This window comes from Poecilia reticulata, chromosome 17 (assembly GCF_904066995.2).
Source record: "Poecilia reticulata chromosome 17, P_reticulata-male-v2, whole genome shotgun sequence".
Taxonomy (NCBI): Eukaryota; Metazoa; Chordata; class Actinopteri; order Cyprinodontiformes; family Poeciliidae; genus Poecilia; species Poecilia reticulata.
In genome coordinates, this window is record NC_088846.1 from 278,504 (window position 1) to 301,641 (window position 23,138).

At 39.3% G+C, this 23,138-nt stretch overlaps 1 protein-coding gene and 1 long non-coding RNA gene across 2 annotated transcripts; one reads left to right on the plus strand and one right to left on the minus strand.

Moving 5' to 3' along the window:
- Positions 1-5,681: 5,681 nt before the first annotated feature.
- Positions 5,682-6,995, minus strand: LOC145548106 (uncharacterized). The gene is made up of 2 exons (XR_014084398.1): positions 6,498-6,995; positions 5,682-5,975 (listed from the first exon to the last, which is right to left on the minus strand). It is a non-coding gene; the product is annotated as an uncharacterized LOC145548106 (long non-coding RNA).
- Positions 6,996-7,861: 866 nt separating this feature from the next.
- Positions 7,862-22,147, plus strand: LOC145547924 (uncharacterized). The gene is made up of 5 exons (XM_081598096.1): positions 7,862-8,064; positions 8,598-8,740; positions 10,002-10,161; positions 12,126-12,221; positions 21,848-22,147. Exons 1-5 carry the CDS (start codon positions 8,019-8,021, stop codon positions 21,994-21,996), a joined length of 594 nt encoding a protein of 197 aa, XP_081454222.1. The 5' UTR covers positions 7,862-8,018; the 3' UTR covers positions 21,997-22,147.
- Positions 22,148-23,138: the final 991 nt, after the last annotated feature.

Genomic DNA, 23,138 nt, shown 5'->3' on the forward strand with positions numbered 1-23,138 from the left:
GCTAGAGGTTCTCCTCCAGTATCTTGGCTGTGCCTAGAACTGCACATTTCTGGACTGAGATGTCTGATGTTGGTCCTGGGATCTGTTGTAGCCACTGCTCCAGTTTGGGGGTGACTGCCCCGAGGGCCCCGATGACCACAGGCACCACTGTGGTCTTCACCTTCCAGGCCTTTTCCAGTTCCTCTCTGAGGCCCTGGTATTTCTCCAGTTTCTCCTTTTTCCTGATGTTATAATCACTTGGTATTGCCACATCCACCACAACGGCTTTCCTCTGTTGTTTATCCACCACCACAATGTCCGGTTGGGTCTCCATTACCATTCTGTCTGTCTGGATCTGGAAGTCTTAGTTCGGTCATTCTCCACCACTTTTGGGGGTGTTCCCCACGTTGATCTCGGGGCGTCCAGTCCATATTCTGCACAGATGTTCCTGTACACTATGCCCACCACCTGATTATGTCGTTCCATGTACGCTTTCCCTGCCAGCATCTTGCACCCTGCTGTTATGTGCTGGACTGTCTCAGGGGCCTCCTTGCACAACCTTTACCTTGGGTCTTGTCTGGTGTGGTAGATCTGAGCCTCCATTGGTGTAGGAAGGGGGGGGGGGGGACATGTTCCCCCCAATATTGGAGAAAGCCACATTCCCCCCCCCCCAATAATTTCACCGCAGTTGCGAAGAATTTCAAAATCTTCTACTCGCATGCTTTTATTTTGAAGGCGCACAACAGCGCGTTCAGCAGAGCGCTTCCTCCCCTCCACCCTCTGAACGGTGTTCTGTCAGAGAGCCATACACGTAGGACAAACTGACAGCTATTTCTGTCAGACAATTTTACGCTATGATCACCATATTTTATATTTAATCATCTTTATCATACAGCTGCTAATGTAATAACACTTTATTATTAGCGACTATATGACTTCTTGATTAATACCAATGACATCAGTTGTATGATGCAATATATTTACTGTAGAATATTTTACTTCTGTATTTTTAATAATCCACACTGTCACCGGTGGGGTAAAACTGTTTAAATTACACTTTTTACATTTGAACATGTCACCCATGTCTGTGGCACTGTTAGTTTGCGACCGAAGAGAAACCAGACTGGAGCCAGCAGTTTTAGAGCTCTCAATATTTTTCTTTTATCTTCAGTTTCAGTTCAGTTCACAGCATACATACCAGTCACAACAAGAAGAGGGAGAATCTTCCTCTCATCTGGACCACTTGGCTTTTAAAGGATTGGCTTCCACAAAGATTCGAGGGGTGGAGACATTCACGTTTCCAGAAAGAAAGAACAAACATTTGTACTAAACTATATTCCTAAAATATAAGCGGCAGAAAATGGAGGGATGGATATATTCCTAAAAAAATGTCTACACAGTTACAATTAACTCAAAACAAAACTAGAAACAAAAACAATCTGGGCCCAAGCAAAATCCAAAATACATCTCTCCTCCCTCAGAAAATGGATTTTCCCAATGAGGGTGATTGGAAACACCAGGTCAGCACTGTTCACAATACATTTACCCAAATAAATTAGAATATATAAAGTACACAAGAAACAGCACCTGTTAGAGAAGGGGGTAAATCCCTCACAGGCACATCTTTGTGCGTCCACCTTGAGCAGTAGTCACACTGTATCTGTGAAGTGGACAGAAAAAGAAAACAGTTATGAGTTAGCAAGTGTAATGTGTTTGAAGTGTTAAATTGTACAGTTTAATTGTTTACCATGTCAATGATGTTCTCTGTAGCATTATAGTGAAGCATGTTGCATTCCACACAGAACTCTTCCACCTTGTCTGGGAACAAATAAAGGCATTTAGAGTGTACTTTACCAAAAATAGTCTTTATATTCTGTTGACAAGCCATCATGTTCTACTAGTACATAACGGAAAATACTGCAATTTAGTATTTCACATATCTGGATTTTTTAATGCTTTGGACTGTTCCTGCATGGCCTATGGGAAAATTTGTTCTGTTTGGAATGAAAAATTCTGTGATATGCTCCTAAGCCATCTTGTGTTTTTGATTGTTAGAACATTAACAAAAACTGATCAACAGGTTTCACACAGACTTCCACAGTTCCCTGAAGAGCGGAAATGGTTCTTCATACGGAACATTAATATCATTTTTTGTGTTCCGACCAAAAACTTCTTAGAATCATAGCTGTCCAAAGCTATGAATCTCCGAAACATTCAGCCAGCAAACTGGAAAACAAGACTTCTTTGTAATTGTATGAGCAACAATGTCCTAGAGGTGGTAAACTTCAGGAATCGCTGTGGATGTTTACCTTTATGCACTTAAGTTCCCTGACAACTTTGAGGGGAGGTTCAACTCTTTGGCACCGGTCACATTGAGACACCTTTACAACATTACAGTTTATAAGTTTTACGACACTTTGGACCATAAAGATTTTGCTAACTATGTTGTTACATACCCATTTCTCAATGTCTGCTGTCGTACCGGGCCAATAGAATCGGGAACACATGGCACTGCGGGTTTTGACAAAGCCAGTGTGTCCTCCCATGGGGGATGCATGAAACTCCTTGAAGAGGTTCCAGGCCTCTTCTTTGGACCGTAAGCCCTTCTTTCGGGTAAGGATCCGTACAATAGGTCCCCAGCTGTATTAAAACAATGACCATATTATGTCAATATTGTAGTCAAAAATGTTACTTTTGTTAAAGATATAAAAAACTTACCATGGATGCTAAATTTTACGGCATACTTCCTCAAAGTTTGCCTCTGTCCTCTGTTGAGCATCAATGGGTAAGAGCCTTCAGAAATAAAGCTGAAGACCTCACCCCATTTGAACTCCATGTTTTTCTTGTTATAAATGACACAAGAAAAACATGTAAATTGCATCAACAGGCATTTAAACAAGACAATTCATTACACACTGCAAATTGTTCAAATATATAATAATACCCTGCTGCAGCCATGTACACAACAAAACACAACCCACTCCTGCTGCTAAACACACCAACTGGTGCTGCAATATTATGACATTTCTGTAAAATATTGGCTGTTAGGACAAGAAATACAAAACTAAACTAAACTAAATAAAGTTTGTAGTGAAAGCTTCTTTATATCCATCCTTTTAAATTCTGATTTAATACAAAAAACCTTCTAATCTACATGTTTATGAATGTGCATCCAACAATGCAATTCTTGAAATACTGCAGAAAACACAACAGCGAGTTTAAATGCAATTTACAGATCCCAATTTTTATTGACAACACTGGTGGACACCATGTCCTTCCTGACAACGCATGGTGGACACAGGGACTTCAAGTGACTCAAGAACATCTCCTGTCTTTTATTCATTGAGGCAAAAGTCACACAGATAGTGACTGTTGGCTACATAACCCAGGTGGCTGTACTTGGCGTTTTCAATGTGCATTCATAAAAATACATTTTGCCAAACAATAACTGTCGGAATGATGAGCGGATCGATGCCTAAATCCTAAAATTCAAAGCACAAAATTTAAAGCTATCTAATTTCATATGTGTATTTAAAAAACATAACTTTTACATATTCACATTATGGGAAATTTTGACTTTTTCATTGTTGAGTGAGACTCTTTTTTTTCTTCTTCAACCAGACCAGCTAAAGCCAGTCCAAGTAAAAAACTTGGATGAATTCAGATTTAGTTTATGCTATACTGAACTTTGATAGTAATGTTCCTTCTCCTAACACAGAAGAAACTGATTCTTAAGTTAATATGATCTGTTAACCAGAAAAGCCTTCATGTCCCAAAAGCAACCTCAATTTGCATAATCTTAATATAAGTAAATGTAAAGCACATATAAAAAAAAACTTAACATGAATGCTTTTCATATACATTAATAAAGATAAGGATTTGTTTCAAAACCCATCCATGCACCACATCACTCCTGTCCTGCAAAGACTCCATTGGCTGCCCACCAAGTTCCAAATATAATACAAAATTCTTCTGTACACTTTCAAAGCCCTTTACAATCTCTCCCCACCATATCTTTCAAATCTTATTCATATTGCCATTCCCTCTCGCTCCCTCAGATCATCCTCCTCCATCCATTTCACTGTCCCCTCTGCCCGTCTCACCACCATGGGGAGCAGAGCTTTCAGTCGCTCTGCTCCCCAACTATGGAACTCATTACCACCATACCTTAGAAACATAAAGTCATTATCACATTTTAAAACCCAACTCAAAACACACCTTTTTAGATCTGCCTTTTCCACATGACACAATTGGTTTGCCTGATTTTACATAGATTTTATATAGATACATTGTTTTGTTTTATTTATTTCTATCTATTTTTAATTGTTATATTTTATTTGGTTCTGTCACTATTTTTTACTCTTGTACGGTGTCCTTGAGTGCCAGAAAGGCGCCTTTGAAATAAAATGTATTATTATTATTATTATTATTATTATTATTATTATTATTATTATTATTAAAAGTGAAACACTGCTTTTGCCCCAGTTTCAGTGTGGGTAAAGAAATGCGTTTTCATACCAATACGGTTTCTGCCTGTACAGTCTGATAGTGTGGGGGAAAAAAGGATAAGGAAAGTTAAAAAAATAAATAAATCATTCAAATTCAACATTTAAGAATTAGAAGTAATCATAATAAGTAAACCTATGTGTCGAAGTCCTACCTGAAAAGCCATCACTGTATCCACGCTAACAGTATCCAACCCAAAAATATCAATGAACTGGGGGACGTGAATTTAAACGGGGCTTGTTTTGTAGTTTACTGCAGCTGCAGCAGCATTAAATTTGATTTATTTACTTACTTTTTATTGGGTTTTGTTTTCTCTTCTCGCGTATGACGAGCTGACGGCTCCTCTCAATATCGCGGACCTCCTGCAGAATGCGCATGCGCACTTACTATATGTATGTATGCTATTCTGGCTATCTGACAGAACAAGACGGAAACTCCGTCTGAATGAGGTAAACTGTCTGTCAGGAATGTTGCCATGAATATTGCTCGTTTATAACATCTTGTTGTCAGTTTACTTTCATATATAGAACTAAATCTTTTTGGTTAAGCCGTTTTAATTCTGGGATAGTCACATGTCCAAAATGTTACTAGCTAACTGTTTAAAAGTTAGCTAGTCTAGTCACAATCTCGAATTAGTAGTCTTTTTTCTTTTTTTTTTTTCCATATTTCTGCATTTGATTTCTAAATTGTGGCTTTTAGTGATGCAATCATCGGATATTTTGTAACCTGTATTGTTTTTAGCCAATTACCATTTAAATTTTTTTATTTTTTTAAGTTAGCATTTGGACAGTAAAGTTTTTAACTTTACCAGAAAGATGAATAAAGTAGATTAAGCAAATACATTAAGATCCTCTAAGTTACCCAGATAGCACAGAATGATTGAAACATTGAATCAACGTTGAAAGTGGTCAGTGACTTGAATGTTGAATCAACGTTAGGGTTTCAACCATAACTGACATTATGTCAATGTTGATTCAACCATCATCTGTATGTCAATTTACATGCATATTGCATTGAATCAGTTAGGAATCAACATTGATTCAACCATCATCTGAATGTGGATCTAGACATATTTCTGTTTATTGCATTGAATCTACATAACATACCACTAAAAGTTTCTTCACTGGTGTTAAACACTATATTATTGGCAGATTATGGGTAAACCGTGTACAAAAGATTAAAAATGACAACACAGGTTTGATATAACATTTTATTTAAGAAAAGGGACAGATCTTTAAACATATTTGATTCCTTTTTGACTGTCAGAATAACAGTCTATTGTCCACAGGAGAACAGAGTCCATGAGGTTAAGCTTTGTACTGTATGAACCAGGGAAACAGTACAAGTTGTGGTAACCCCAGTTTGACGTCACTTTGATTCCTTGTGATGTCTTCCTCTCATTCTGGCGTGTAATGAAGCCACTTGACGGTTTTACTGCAGTCCTCAAGAGTCAGCTTTAGGTCAACCTGCAGAGCAACGGCTGAAAAACACTAAAATAAAAGTGAGGAAGGTGCCGGTTAGAAAGATGATAAACATTTGAAAAGTTCTGAAAGTCATTGAAATATTAAACAGTGTACTGGTTACAGGTCTGAGAACAAACTAACCATATAGTTCCCCATGTACACTCACTGTTAATATGCATCTTAATTGTTCATCAATATTCATCTTAATGTTTACGCATACAACTACATTTACCCATCAAGCTGCATTATAGTGTAGCATTTATGATGCTGCACTCATGTTAAAATGAGGGAATCAATATTTAAAATAAAGGCTGTTCATCAGAAAACCTAAAGATAAAACTCAGGGAGGATCAGGGTTTATTTAACACACCAGAGACAGTTAATAGAGCAAAAGGTGATTTATACTGTAGTTGGAAAAATTTATCATTTATACAGAATAAACTTCCATCAAATAGCTGGTTTAATCTTCAACTACAAATATTTCATTAGCAGGTTTAGTTCAGTGTTTCACCTGCCTTACATGTTTTACATGTTTCCCTTCTGCCTCACCTGGATTGAATCTGTGGATGATTAACAACCTTCTGCACTTCTTGATGGCTGCAGACTGTCATGCAATCATCTAACTCAGTTGTTCTGGAACAGAGACACATCTAAGCATGTCATAATAAAAAATGAAAAACAAGTGATTACCATCACAACAATTTAAAGCCCACCTGCAGCAGCCAGCCTTACACTTCCTTGTCCACCACATGCTAAAAAAATGTACTTTTACCCATCAAAATTGCTTCTCAAATTGATCTGAAAGATCCACATTCCCATAAAAAAGAAAACTAGATATTAAATACTTAGAGCTGAAATGAATTTAATCAGTAAAGATCCGTCCAGAAGAATCGGATCGTTCCTGAATGTCATATTACACTTTGGTCACAGCGTTGTCCCATATTTGCGACACCTCAGTCAAAACCTCCACACAATAATTCAGCGCATGAGTGACAACTTTTTTCATCGCAGATGCAACATGTGTTGTTACGGAGTGAAGCTTCTTCAAACAAGACGGAGGCTCGTATGTCTTTCACTGAACCTTTCTGATCAGTTTTTTATTGAAGAGAGAAAACGGCGACAGCTGTTCGTAACCAAGACAACCAAAATATCAACAAAGCAAGATAGTGACAAAACAGAACCAGATACTTAAGCATTCTTCAAAATAAAAGGCTTCTTCTATTCAAATAAATCATGTCTTGCACTTAAATATATTTCACTTCATCCTTGTAATTATATACAATCATGTTCAATTCAATTAATAATAATCATGTAATCTATGCTTAACATATAATTGTAAATCAGTCACTTATCATACTGAACAACATATAAGTGTAAAAAAGTCACAACATGTGTCTCAGTACAGCTAGCTTAGCTAGCATCACGTCCACAGAGCTTACCTTTCTTTAAGGTTTCCTTCCAAGTGAGCGTCGCTCCTTCACCCTGACGTTCCTTCCCTCGGTCGGGGGGAGGGGGGGCGCCGATCTATGTTTTTGCATCCACCTAAATAATGTGTAGTTGCGCCACTGTGTATATATATATATATATATATATATACACACAGTGACATGCGGTTCACCAGCTATGAACCTCACCGCACGTCACTGATATATATATATATATATATATATATATATATATATATATATATATATATATATATACTTAAGTACAGTAACAAAGTACTTGTACTTCGTTACTTCCCACCACTGATATACAAAGCCTATATATATATGTATATATATATATATACACACAGTGACATGCGGTCAGGGGAGGCAGGTGATATATATATATATATATACTGCGCTCTCATATATATATGAGAGCGCAGTTGAAAAGAGTGCAGAAAGTGAATAAAGTGGGACAACGCTGTTGTTTGAACTTTCACGGTGTTCTTAGTTGTGCAGATAAGAGTGCTGAACAAGCGCGCGCGGTGCTGAGCGGAGCGGCGAGGAGGAAACTATTTGATGGTGAAACGCTAATCTACACGTAACGGGAAGTAACTGATGCGCAGAGAGAAGTAGAAACATGTTGGCGCTGGTGATAAGTTTGATCTCCTTGATTTCAGCTAATGGTGAGACTTTTATGAATTTTGAATCAATTAAACAACATACACACTAATTTGATGCACATGCCAAGTGCTAATTTTCTTGCATTTTATGTCATTATATAGTATGCTATGAAGTCCATTCAGTTTTAGTATGTTCTTCTTCTTCATGTTAGAAGAGCCTCAATGGTCTTAGATCTTTAGATTTGCACAAGGTACTATAAACATAATTTGCCTAATGTTTCTGAACACTTTGGGATTATAAACTAAATTTAACTGCATTGTGATTGTCACATTCATTACATTGTATGTAATGAATGTGAATATGTTTATGAAATTTGACTGATTTGATTATACATTTTCATATGTTAACTGTGTGTTAAAAACTGAATTAAATTCAATTGATTTTAACTCATACAGTTAAACAACAAGGCTAATCTACAAGACATTAGTTAAAAAACTACCTAAAAGAGGAATTAAAAGCTAGACTTATCCAGAATTATGAGAAAGACTGCGTACAAATGTTATGATATTAAGCAGCTGCATGCTTGATTCCACAGGAGCTGCTCATGGAGCTGATGTGAGCATTTCACCTGGAAACGGTTTTAAACATCGAGTCGGAGTAGATTTCAACTTGAGTTGTAAATTTACATTTTTATCCTCCATGCATTTTGCACAGATGTGGAAAGAAGGTGAAAGTAAGGTAGGTCAAAAATATTTGTCAGATTTTACAGAAATGTTGCAATGAATTAACTCATTAACAAAAACTGTGAAAAACTTTACTGCTTTAACTAATTTATCTTAAATAAAAAAAGTCAAAGTTGCTGAAAAACAGATTTAAAGTGGCCTCCAACATGTTTAAGTTCTAAACCCAACTAGAAACATGGAAACTATAAGATTCGGAAAGTTGAAAGATCTAGTCATTGCAGTTCATTAAATTTAACTCCTTTGACAAGTAAAATGATAACAAAAATTAACTAATTTGTGATATCAAAACAATTAGGGCATGAATTATGTGATAGCAGTATAGTAGAATGTTTGATACATTTGCACTATTTTACTGTCTTTCATGAGTCTTTGTTTTTGCTTGTCATTTATTCTGAATGGATTATTTCAGGATGTTACTTTTTTACTAAAAGATTTCTGTACTCACTTAACTCAGAGTTGACTTCTTAGTTCTTTTCGAATTTACCAAGTATCATAAATGTCAAAAACATTATTTAGGACACTTTTTTTAAATTCCATCAAATTTCCATTGACTGGAACTTTCCTTTCTGCTCCCCTTCCCAGTTTTTCATCATTTCCTAATTTGCTTCTACCTACTCCCTTCCTCAGCTGTGACGAGCTCTTAGGGTTCCTTTCTCATTTCCACCTTTACCTCAGTATTTTAGCTCTTCTTTCTCTTTCACGGATCTTCTGCTAAACTTCCCTAAACTCCTTCCTTATAGCTTTCTGTTTTAGTTTTTTCTCTGCTGCTTTCCCTGAGCTTCATGTACATTTTCTTTTCTTGACTTAGTCACTAAAGATTTTCAATATTGTCTGATGCTTTGGTTTGTTGCCTGAAACTGGAACCTGCCACCAGTCCAATTGTTTATGTAATCCAAATTTAAAAACAATATCTACTCTTTAAAAGAAATCCTATTCAGCTGGTTTACCCGGCATTTAAAATTAACCATAATTGAAGACATACATTCACATGTAAACAAACAGCTCATCATAACTGCTTAATGAACCACACTGTTTGAGCACTTTAGGAATATTATATGCATAATAAAACATTTCAGCTTAATGTAGAGTCATGGGATAGGCTTTCTGTAAACGTGATTAGAGTATGAAAAGTCTGTAAAATGTAGATTTCACTAAAGTTACTGCAGAAGCGCTTAGCAAAGAAAGGCTATGCTAAGTCAATGCTAAGAAAGGCTGCCACGTCTGAGATCACATCATTGTTGGTGTTTGTCTTTCAGAAGTGTCTCATCAACATGACCTCCTCTCAGCCCAATGTGACTGTGGTTCTACACATCACGTCTGCAAAAATAGCAGACACTGGGAATTACAGCTGTAGCACTCATCCAGATTATAAAACAGTCGATGCAATTAGTCCTCTAGTCTACATTCAGATAACAGGTAAGATCATCATAACTTTGTCTCAAAGGAAGCATCACTGGTGCCACACTGCCACATTTGGGAGGCAAAATAAAATAAAAAAAACATTTATACACATTGTCTGAGCCTATTTAGTCTTTTTTAGGGTCACAGGCAGAGTTTCAGCCCATCTCAACTGTCAGTGTTCAAAAAACACCATCTGACTATGAAGAGTTATCAGGCCATCACAGGCAAGGTGAAGATTTTCTGTTGAATTTTAATTGACAAGAAGTTCAAGGCCTAAATCTTATTAAACAAACAGCCTTTTACTTTGCAATTTAACAATCATTAACATAAATACAAGACAAAATTTGCAACCTGTTTTTTGTAGTTTTAGAACATTAACAGTTTTTCATTGACTTTTATCAATGATTATTTGATATTTCTTAAAAGGTACAAAAGCACTATTTAAGAATAAATAACACTGTAAAAAGAAATTAGTTGAACCAACTTAATTGAATTGCTTCAATTGGAAACAAATAATTCAATTAAGCTTAAGTAACTCAAGTTATGTCTATCCAACTCAATATATTATGATCATCTAACTGAATTTATTCAGTGTTTTAAACTGAATTCATTGTGTTTAGGATGACAAATGTCAGTCTTACTCAAATCATTTAGTTTACTTCAAATAAAGAAGGAAACTAGTAAATTATCACTTTTTCATCAGAGTTTTTTGGCTCAAAAAACTCTTGCTTTCAAATAAAAACAGCCTTTATTTGAGAGGAGTGGGTAATGATAGAGAGGAAAGACATGAAGCAAAGGTCCTCAGGCTGGAACCGAACTTATGACTGCATGCTGCATCGAGGACTAAGGTCTCCTTATGGGAGTTGTGCTCCACCCTGCACCACCACAGTCAGTACAGGATCTGTCCCTGGTGAAGCTTGTGTCATGGATACAAAGATGGCATTGGACTTAATTGTTGCAAATACAGTTTTGAGAGTGCACTCTGAGAAGTGTCCTCTAAAAATATACTTTTTAGAGAAATACAATTGAAAGTTAAAACAGGTCAGAAAAAGTTTGGATTTACGAGAAAAGATTGATATTTTGACAGCTCAAGTGGTTTTTATTATTTACATTTTTTTGTATGGAATTATTTGAATATATTCAGAAGCAATTTATATAGCTTTGATTTCCATAGTTGTCTTGTCATAAGCATTAAAAAAATTAAAACAGCCATTTCTTTTACTTTCTCTTGGAATGTCTTTAGTTTCCATACTTGTTTTGGCAAATCAGACCCAGGAGAGCAGAGCATACTGCCAGGCTGCTGTTCACTGGCTATACTTTTCAGACTGGTTAATTGAGGCCTGTATTTCTGTTTGCATTTTTTCTGCCAAACATAGAGTCAGAAAATGCTTTGTCAATGATTTACTCAGAAGGCATTTCTTCCTTTCCATCATCAATTTCTTTTCATATTTACAAGGTCAACAGAACTAATACTAATCTGTGTAGGATTTTCATCAATGAACTGAATTGGCATCATTTAAAAAGTGTTATTTAAATCTGCAAAGAACACAGCTATGCACTGGTTGTGTTCCCACTTGAAACTGAGATCAGTTTTTCTGTTTTCTTTTCTTTTAATCTATACCAAAATGTCAACCAGAGGCACTTTACAAGACAAACACCTCCAACTTATCTCCAGTTATACAGCATGCAAACTAATTAAAAGTCAATTTAAATTAACCTAATTTATTCTAATACAGTCAAGTTGAAGCATAACATTCAGATCTAATCACACATTCCATTTTGATCCTAATTAATGAATGAGAAATTAATTAAAAAAGTCCCACAATTTTGATTGAGTCACTGACTTTGCAGAGGTGCCTCATAGAGCATGTAGACAGTTGAGAGGAATTATTGTTTTAACAGAGACTTATAGCAGATTCTCTATATGTTTAAAATGAAGTTAAACTTGTTTATTGATGGAATAATCATTTTTGCTCCAGGCAGCCAGTCAACACCCTCCACCCCGACCACAGTGAGCAACCAGAAGCTTTGCAGCACAGACCTACATAACAGTAAACCAGATCTCTGTGTTTCTAGTAAGTTTCAACTTTTTTCTGTTACATTTGGTGCTAAAACAGGTTATATACATTATGATTGTTTAGTGCCACTGTAACACTAATGTAGCATCACAACCATGTCTGTTATTCAGCATGTCAGAAAGATGGGGGCAGTGAAATCTGTCTGTCTATGACCAGGAATTAACACAAATACACAAACACAGCAGGATCTCTTTTCAAAGTCCATCAGCATCTCTTTGGTCTTTGCCACATCACTGAGCATGTTATTTTTACACTGTTCACAAGCTCCTCCACCTCCAAAACAAAACTTGAGGGACAGGATTAAAAAGTGGTATTTTATATATAATTCATGTATTTTTCTCATTTCTTTTATTTAGGTTAAAGTAGACCTACATTTTTTTAGAAAAGTACAAATAACTTGCAGTTAGTGGCTATTTTTATTTGTTTTATATTCAGGAAAAAATGGACATTAGTCAGTGGGGACCTCTACGCTTCAACAACCCATCAAATTTTTCAGAACATGATTTTTAAAATAGAGCTGCACAGTGGTGCAGTTGGTAGAGCTGTTGCCTTGCAGCAAGAAGGTTCTGGGTTTGATTCCCGGCCCCGGTCTTTCTGCATGGAGTCTCCATGTTCTCCCTGTGCATGGTGGGTTTTCTCCAGGTACTCCGGTTTCCTCCAACAGTCTAAAAACATGACTGTCAGGTTAATTGGTCTCTCCAAATTGCCCCTAGGTGTGAGTGTGTGTGTGCATGGTTGTTTGTCCTGTGTGTCTCTGTGTTGCCCTGCGACAGACTGGCTACCTGTCCAGGGTGACCCCGCTTCTTGCCTGGAACGTTAGCTGGAGATGGGCACCAGCAACCCTCCTGACCCCATTAAGGGACAAGGGTGTAAAGAAAATGGATGGATTTTTAAAATATATTTGCATGTTATATTACCAAGACACATAGATATTTCCATTTCTTGATTTTCTCAAAAAAATGTGGTTTGCATTGTATGAAAATCTTTGAGATAAACCTGTGGGACACAAAATGCACCAAATTCAGAGAATGACCCGACTCAAAACCTTCCACGATCGACTTATTGAAAACCCCTGGTGTAAACCATGCTGTTACAACTCCTCCCCAAGACCAATAACGTGAATTCTGGCACTGGGTGCAACACAAAATCAGTAATCTAAACAGTTTTTTTTTGGTATTATTATTTTCTAAGCCGTCTTCTGACACATAATAACATGTATTAAAATTATTTGTTTTTTTGTTGGGGGTTTTTTGTACAACATAATAAGCCCTCTGGTCACCTTGTTACCTTTGACCTTTTACCCATGACGCACGACTCAATTGCCTCTTGCACAGTGAGATAAAGCGACTAACTGCGGAGCTCAACGTAGCAAACGTTCCAGATTACAGAACAGTTTTTGGTGAATTAAAAAAATCGTTTTTGGTGAATAAAGTGGAGACTTGCTGCTTGTCAGATGACGGAAAACGTTGAAGTATCGTTTCTGCTTCAGCTCGGAGTCGCGGTTTAAGCAGAGAGGTAATGAAATACAACAGACACTGACAGGCCTCTGCGTCTGCCTTTCTCTGAAGAACTACTGAGGGGAGGAGACAACCAGGTGAGGAGAAACTGTTCTTATCTATCGATTCACTATTTTTATCAGACAGACATTAGGCTGTTGTTGTTGTGCTATTAGCTAGCTGCTAGCTAACGACTTTGCTAGCAAAGCAAGATAACTAAAAGCTTCTTCCCTGTACCGTTAATGATATCAGTCATTCTTCAGTATTACTTATACAATAAGGGCACATCGCCCGTCCAAAACCGATCATCTCCATAATGGATATATCCGATCTTCTAATTTCCTTTGCTGCATAATGTACATTGCATTTATTCTAGCATTGGGTAAATGTATCTTGAAGGAGAATAACACTATATAATAATAGTCCAACAAGGATATTCATTTAGAATTAAAAATAACTCACCCTGAACTACCATGATAGATAACCACCTAACCCTAACCCTGCCCATAGACATGAAATACTATGCTATGGACTATGCTATGTTGGTATATGCTTATACCCATAGACATAATATAAGAGTAGACCCCGCATTGGCTGCTCCGGCGCAGGAAATACGGCGGCCATCTTGGAGAGGTATAGCCTCCGACTTTGCTCAACCAAAACAGCAGAAGATGCCTCAACACTGAGGGATATTGTTGTTCTGATCGATGGACTATTGATGTGAGGCTCCACAGAGAACATTTCACAAGTAAGATGGACATATTATTGTGTATATATTGTGATTAGAATATTACTTTACTGTATTTATGACCACCGGTGGTATTGGCTGAGATACCAGCTAATATTAGCTACAGTGCTTGGTGTAATACAGGTTCAGCCGCTATGAAGGATAACTGAGATTCTGTAAATCTAAAAAAATTATTATTCTCTAACATTGCCTTAGATTATCTGACACAAGAGCCTATATTAGAAATGAAACAATATAACACACTTATATTATGTGTTACAACATTCACCAACAAAGTTTACACAGGTGGTAAAGACTATTATTTATATGTATTTCTTTCACTAGTAAGATACATCCTAAATCTTCAGTTTTTGTTTTGAAAGTTTCCTAAAGACACGATGTGAGGAAGAGGGAGAATCTATAAAGAGAGACGGATTCACTGCAGGATGAATCTCACATCGGATTTTGGACTCAATCTCAGCTGCTGAATCTCTGAAGATAGAACTCGTCGGTTGAAAAGGATTGATAAGTTGTTGTTCTCTTTTTAATCGACGGGAGCAGCAGCGCGTTCGCTATCCGCGTCGATTTTCCTGTTGCTGCTGGTGATACGGCGTTAGCCAGCTCCGACCAGCTTGTTGCTTGGCCGTATCGGCTTGTATTTGTGGCTGGCAGTCTCGTTCGGATTGCCTTTAGTTGATTGTATTGCAGCCGTTTTCGGGATGACTTTTTCTTTATATTGTGCCGCAGGGCCGTGCAGAGACCACTAAAGGGGCAGGTGCTAAAAAAAAAAGGGGGCACATCTTACCGCATTTTAGGACAGAATATTAACAGCCTCTCAGCTTTCAGAGTTTAATAAACAATGATAAATTACAAAATTGTGAGATATACAATCAAAGCTAAGGGAAATATCTATATAGAGCATAACACCATGCATATGTAAGATATTAGTAATTTCTTTCTGCAGGTCTGATTTTGTTATAGGAAAGTTTTGCAATATTCAAACCCGCAATTTAGCAAGATATGTAAAGCAGAGCTGGACCACCAGACATATTTTGTCTTTACAGAATTACACTATTAAAATATAAACAAGGGCACAATGCAACCTTTTAGTGACGGTAATCTATAAAACAAAGAACTTCCTGTTTGCTGCAGTGGAGATGAAGACGGTCCATTCAGGACAGCAGAGCTGCAGCAAACTTTAACTGGAACTGCAGAAAAAAGAAAAAAACAAAAGCAAAAATGTAATTGTTAATGAATGTCACCATGAGAAAAACCTACTGAGTTTTGCTTAAAAAAAACTTTTTTAAACATTTAAATCACATTTGTCTCATGAAGTGATTTTTTTTTTGCAAAACAAACTTATTTGTGCTTGTCAGATATCTTTTCTTGATATTCTAAGTTTTTGTTTGACTCAAAGTTTTGCTTGTGATTCTCACATGACATTGTGGGCAGGGCCCAAAATCGCAACAAAAGTTTGTGATTTTGCCAAACAAATAAAAGTTTGTTTGACAAATAACTTTTTAAGTTCACAAGACAAAAATTTGTTATTTAATTTAAAAAAAAAGTTTTTTAAACAAAACGATTTGTCTTTAAAAAAAGAAATCATTACAATTCCAAAAGTTTTGATTACAATTTTATTTTACTTAACTGAGGTTAGTTTTTTTTTCCATTGAATAATTGGGGGAAAATATTTAACTGCATACTCTGCAAACCAGACCCTAAACTTACTTAAGGTCTGGGTTGAGTTTTTTCCCCTTCATTAATGACACTTTTATTACATTCATTATATCTGTCATGGTAAATCAGGGTGAGTTATTTTTAATTCTAAATGAATATCCTTGTTGGACTTTTATTTAAGTGTTATTTTCCTTCAAGATACATTTACCTAACGCCAGAATAAATGAAATGTACATTATGCAGCAAAGGAAATTAGAAGACATATCCATTATGGAGATGATCGATTTTGGACGGGCGATGTGCCTCGTACACAGGGAAGAAGCTTTTAGTTATCTTGCTTTGCTAGCAAAGTCATTAGCTAGCAGTTAGCTAATAGCACAACAACAACAGTCTAATGTCTGTCTGATAAAAATAGTGAATCGATAGATAAGAACAGTTTCTCCTCACCTGGCTGTCTCCTCCCCTCAGTAGTTCTTCAGAGAAAGGCAGACGCAGAGGCCTGTCAGTGTCTGTTGTATTTCATTACCTCTCTGCTTAAACCGCGACTCCGAGCTGAAGCAGAAACGATACTTCAACGTTTTCCGTCATCTGACAAGCAGCAAGTCTACTACACTTTATTCACCAAAAACTTTTTTTTTTTTTAATTCACCAAAAACTGTTCTGTAATCTGGAACGTTCACTACGTTGAGCTCCGCAGTTAGTCGCTTTATCTCACTGTGAGAGAGGCAACTGCGTCATGCGTCACGGGCAAAAGGTCAAAGGTAACAATGTGACCGGAGGGCTTATTATGTTGCACAAAAAAAAAAAAAGAATAATTTTAGTACATGTTATGTGTCAGAAGAGGGCTTAGAAAATGATAATACCAAAAAAATTTAAAAAAATTAAAATTGACCAAAAGGGCACCTGGGGGCAAGGAGCAAAAGGGGCAGGTGCTCAACCACCCCCAGCTGCCCCACTGCACGTGCCTGTTGTGCCGCCATGTTGGCTTGTCTTATATTATTAGACAAGCCAACATTCGGCTTGCTTTTTGTTTATGTTGTGCAGCCTTGTCGGCTTGCCTATATTTGTTTAATCGCAGCCGTTTTTTTGGGTTTGCTCTTTCTTTTGTTGTGCAGCCATGTTCGGCTTGCCTCATTAAATATTGCAACCGTGCTACGGTGGTCGTAGTGCTCCTTGCAGTTTTTTTATCTGCTTGGGAACCCCTGGTGGCGTTTTCTGCTCGACCGGGTCCCCTGGTCCATTCGCTCGTCGGCTAAGTGTCAAGAGTGGCAATTTCAGCTCGACCTGACCTTGTCTTGTGAGCGTGAAATGCTGTATGTGCCAGGCTGCAGAGTCTGTTTGGCCCCTCTCTAGTTGGAGGATGGGCATGATCTGTGTCCCTCTTGTTTGGGGCTGGATCACCTAAAGGAGGCATACTGCTCTTTGGCTGACTTTAGAGGTGCCAGCCAGCCTATGAAGCGTATGGCTCCTGAGGCTATGGAACCTCCACGTAAGAGGACCAAGAAGAATTCCAGGGATTCTATCTGGGCAGGTGGCCCATCTTACTCCAGAGTTGGAACAGATTTTGAAAGCACTGCTCGAGTTTCTTAGAGACGGGGGTGGCTCTAGTCTGACTGGAGACTCAGACCCAGGGCACAGCATGGGTTCAGGACTCTGTTTTAGAAGATGATGCTATATCCCTGGCAGCATCTGGTACTGATTTTCAAGATCCGTTTGAATCTGGCTCGCATATGTCGACTGCCAGTTCACATATCTCTTCCTGCTCTCAGTCAGAAGAGGATAATTTGATAGTGGGCGCTTTGAGAACTGCGCTTGCTTGGTTGCAGCTGGATGCTCCACAGAGCCAGCCTGATACTTCTAGTGCTATCTTTCGGGGTCCTACTACTAGGTCGTCCTTTATGGTTCCCCCATCTGCCAACTATGTGAAGGAGGTACATGCCTGTTGGGCAGACACTAAGGTCTTTTCACGGCCAACCTCTGATGGCAGGGCCCTGGCGGCCATGCAGGATGAGCCCAAGTTTGGCTTGGGTCATATGCCTTCTTTTGAGCCTGCCATAGCATCCCTCATTGTGGCTCCAGATGAGGTTCTGAGAGCTAATGCTAGGTGTCCTCATCCTCAGTGTCGTGTGACTGATGATCTGCTCTGTAGAGTTTATGTCTTGGGGGCTCGATTGGGGCGACTCAGTAACTCATTGTCGCATTTATTACTGGGTCTCTCAGCCTCTCTGGAGAGCTTGGCAATTGATGCGCCTACTCAAGGTTTGATGGACACATCTCTTTATGCGTTTGTTCTTTTGTCAAGGAAAATTGTCGGTGTCCTATATACCCTTGTCCAGGTACGATGCCAGGTCTGGCTGGCACAGTCTCCTCTTACCGAAACCTGTAGAAGGACCCTGATGAGTTTTCCAGTGGTCCCTGGAGAGTTGTTTAGCTCTGCTGCGGTTGCAGCCTTGGAGCGGTCAGCCCAAGCTTCTCATACCAGGCAGCAGCTGGCCGGCCTTCATCGCACGTGATTGCAGCACCCTGCTGGGAATGCCTCTGCATCTTTTTCATGCACTTATCTAGCCCCATCTACAACCTCCGTGGGGCAGCCACGGCCTGCTGCAGGGCCTCCTCCTGGCCAGTGGGATGTTTCCAGGGGTCGGGCTCGCATCGCTTCTCAACCCAAGCAGTCCACTCGGCAACCCTCACGCCCTCTTAGGGGTAGGGGGGTTCAAAAATGATAGCGAGCTGGCGGTGGGACACTTTACCCCAGACCAGTTCAGTTACTGGACCGCTCTTGTTCCTGATCCATGGGTGATGTCTACACTGACTCGGGGTTACACACTACAGTTCCGCCGCCGCCCTCCTGTTCCTGGTCGAGTCAGGATGACAGTGATTCACAACCAGGTAAAGGCTCAGGCTCTGAGCCACGAGATGGACGCCTTGCTTGGCCAAGGGAGCTATATTGCCTGTCGACCCTATGCGGGATCCAGGGGGCTTAGTATTTTTAGTCCCAAAAAAGCCTGGCAGACTCCACCCAATTTTGGACCTGAGAGGTCTCGATGTGTTTTTGAAGACTATCCCTTTCCACTGGTTGAGCATCAGGGATGTGCTTCAGACAATCTCCCCAGGCGACTGATTCACCTTGGTCAACTTGAAGGACACCTACTTTCATGTTCTGATTGCACCACACCATTGGCAGTTTCTCTGCTTTGCATTTCAGGGCAAGCATTTTCAATTCAGAGTTCTTCCATTCGGCCTCTCTCTGTCCTCGCGTGTGGGCACTCGGTGCGTGGCTGCAGCCCTGTGTCCTCTGCAGGCCAAGGGGTTGAAAATTCTGCCCTACTTGGACAAGTGGCTCATCTGTGCGCCAGGGGGCTTTTACTCCAAAGTATTTTTTAGTCCCAAAAAAGCCTGGCAGACTCCACCCAATTTTGGACCTGAGAGGTCTCAATGTGTTTTTGAAGACTATCTCTTTCCACTTGTTGACCATCAGGGATGTGCTTCAGACAATCTCCCCAGGTGACTGGTTCACCTTGGTCAACTTGAAAGACACCTACTTCAAGTCGACCAAGCTCAGGCGGCGGCAGACACACGCACATTACTCGATCACATAGACCTATTGGGTCTTTGTGTGAACTGACAGAAGAGCAACTTGGTTCCATCTCAAGAGGTCACGTTTCTTGGGATCATGATGGACTCCCTCACTATGACTGCTGGTCATATGTGGCTGCCATCTCTTGTTGGCATGCAGTGGTGAGTGGAGAGATGATAGGACGTAACAAAGACGTTTCTTTGTTTCTGAGGGGTGCATGATGCTTGCACCCTCCCTTACGCCTTGTTGTACCTGTGTGGGACCTCTATCTCATCCTCACTGCGCTGCGATCTCCCCCATTTGAGCCCTTGGCATGGAGGTGAGCCTTGAGTATTTGTCAAAAAAGACTGCTTTCCTCTTTGCCATGGCTTTAGCGGAGCGGGTGGGTGAATTACATGCGTTGTCTGTTCACGAGTCCTGTTGCCGTTGGAACCCAGCTGGTTCTGGCGTTACTCTTTGGCCTGATGTGGCATTCTTCCTAAGGTGGCCTCATCTGCGAGCCACTCTGTGCCCCTCCAGCTTGCTCGCTTTGATGCAGATGGGCCTGATGAGCCTCTCTGCCCTGTTCGGGCACTGGAAGCGTGTGTCAGACTCACAGCTTCTCTACTGCAGTCTGATGGTCTGTTTGTTTGCTACGCAGGGCCCCACAAGGGGCAGACCCTTTCCAAACTGCGTCTTGCACGTTGGATTGTGGATGTGGTGGAACAAGCGTACGTTCTATATGGCCACCAACCTACTGCTGGTGTACGGTGCCATTCCACCAGGTGCATTAGTGCGTCATGGGCCGCTATGACTGGGGTCCTCTGGAGGCTATATGTGCAGCAGCCTCCTGGTAATCTCCAAATACCTTTGCTAGGTTTTACAGGGTTAACCTGGCCGCCTTTCACCCACTGGAGGGGATCCTGTCCCAGCATTCATCATCATCCCAGTGAAGTGGTCATGTTTTTGTATTGTTTCTTTTCTGTGTGTGATTCCTCAGGACTCTGTTGGTAATCGTCATCCAGTGCTTTAAGCACCACCTCTGACGGTCAGTAGGGATGAAATAGAACGAAAGTTACGACTGTAACTACGGTTTTATGAATCCCGGATGACTGCCAGAGCGTTCGATTCCTCAGAATCATCGGGTTTCACAAGAAGATTAAGGGACTGAGCTGTCATTGTCACGTGACTATAAAGACTTACCGGTGTCACTGGGGGTCGTGTGTGACCATGTTGGTATAAGATTCTCGACCTGTGCATGCGCAAGAATGATCATTCAGTGCTTTAAACACAGTCTCTGGCGGTCATCCGGGATTCATCCCTTATTCATAGAAACGTAGTTACAGTCGTAACTTTCATTCCTTTTCATGCCCAGATGGCACTAAGGGTGTGAGACCAGGTTATCTCATGTGTACAGTCAGGATATTAAGTTTACAGGCAATCATTGAACTGAAAAGTATTTTAGAAACACTTGCATTATTACATAGTTTTTCATTGTATGTTTTCCACATTCCTTGGGCATCTGGGTTTTCTTTCTTTTTGTTTAACAATACAATCATTGTCTTGCAGGTAATTTCTGTTCTATAGCTCTTGCCATATTCAGTTCAATTCACTGTATTTATCATTGTTTAGGTTTTGCCATATGAGTTCATTCCTTTGTGTTAAGTTTCTTTGTTTTTTTCTTGTGTTATATTTGAAATTATTGATCTTACTGTCAGATTTTTTCCTTTTGGTTTCTGAAGCCGTATGTCCTACTTGCTCACCTTCTATGAATAAGTCTCCTCCCTAAGTTTACCTGCTTTCTCCCTGCCACAGCTGAACCATATTTTCTCTGATTAGTGATTTGTTTTTTCCCACCCCTGCCTCAGTGTTTAACTTTCTGATTTCTAATGTTCTGTTTCGGTGCCTGACTTCCATTCCATTACCTTTCTCCCAGTACATAATCTATGCTCTATTCATTTGTAGTAATTTTTGTTATTTTGTGAGATGAAATGAGGGGTGTGCGGGTGTTTAGCAGATAGAATCAGAATCATTTTCTGTGTTGTCTTCATGTCTAGAAACATTGATAATGCATGGGGGTGATGTGTTAGGTCATTGAAGCAGGGAGAGGTAGGAGAAGAGAAAGAGGAACAAACGGCTTTGCATGCATCCCTCTGTGTATTTGCAGGTCTGCATGGACAGATGTGGTACTGGATGCTTCTGGGAAAAGCTGTGATCCTCCTCCTCAGTTTGACCTCTCTGGCAGTAAAATACAAGCGAGGACAAGGCATAAAGACAACTCTCCGTGCACCACAGCAGCAGTCTCATCTGTCATGAGTAATGATTTTAGATAGAAAAAAATAAAGTTCTCAGAATAAGTCTTTTTTTTTTTTTTAGGTGGAAATTTGTGAAAAAAGTATTCCGTCAAAACTGATGCATTGTATTGCATAAGCATATTTCTCATGGACATTAAAATATAATCTGTGTACATTTTTTTAATTCTGTCTATTTGTAACTTTATAAATAACAGAAAAATACAGAGAACAAGGTCATATCTCCCATGAAAGACTTAACGTCTGGATGAATGAAGGATGACACTAATCTGTAAGAGAAAATATCGTTGAAGTAGGTTTAAGGTCTTTGTTGTAGCAACTTGGGGTGGATTTTCTTTAAGGTTATGAAGCCCAAATAGAGGATGTTAAAGTTACAATGAGTAAAAGAAACCAGCAGCACCACCTGGAATAACACTCCAGGAACAATGAATTGTAATAAGGACACAGGCAAGTTCTGCTGGAAGGAGGAGTCGAGATTCGAAAAGTTCTGCAAAATTTATTGACATTCAATATATATAAAAAAACTAACAAAAAAACACTTTGCAATTGGCAAAATCCTAAGACAGAATGTTTAGGACAGTGAATACAGTTAAACAAAATTATTGGTTGAAGTAAAATATTTAAATCTTAACAGAGTCTGAGACTTACTAGTGGGGGAAGTCGTGAGGGAAGGGAGCAGTGAAGAAAAAGGGATCCCCCACGACACTACAAAACACAGCAAATTATGGGGCTCCGTAACAAACAAAGAAAAAGGTGCTGCAACAAAATAATCACACAAAACAAGACACCGACACCACAGAAGCCTCAGTCCCTGAAAGAAACAAGCAAAACAACCTGAATAAAACAGTGGTACCACAATATCAGTAAATACAATATTGCACTTAATCCAATTAAATGGTGCAGTAATCAATGCCCCAGCCAACAGGGAACGCCCAAGTTGACCTTTTCAAATGTTTTCTGTAGGCAAAAAAATCAGTAACAGCACGTGTGATGCTGATAACAAAAAAGACCATGAAACATTTATGCCACTTTAGATTCTGCTTTTGGACACACTGTCCTTAATTCTGACTTTAGAAGTTAAGAAGCATCAGATCTTGCTGAATGTGGGACACCTGGTTATCTAGGTGCTGTATCAAATTCTCCTCA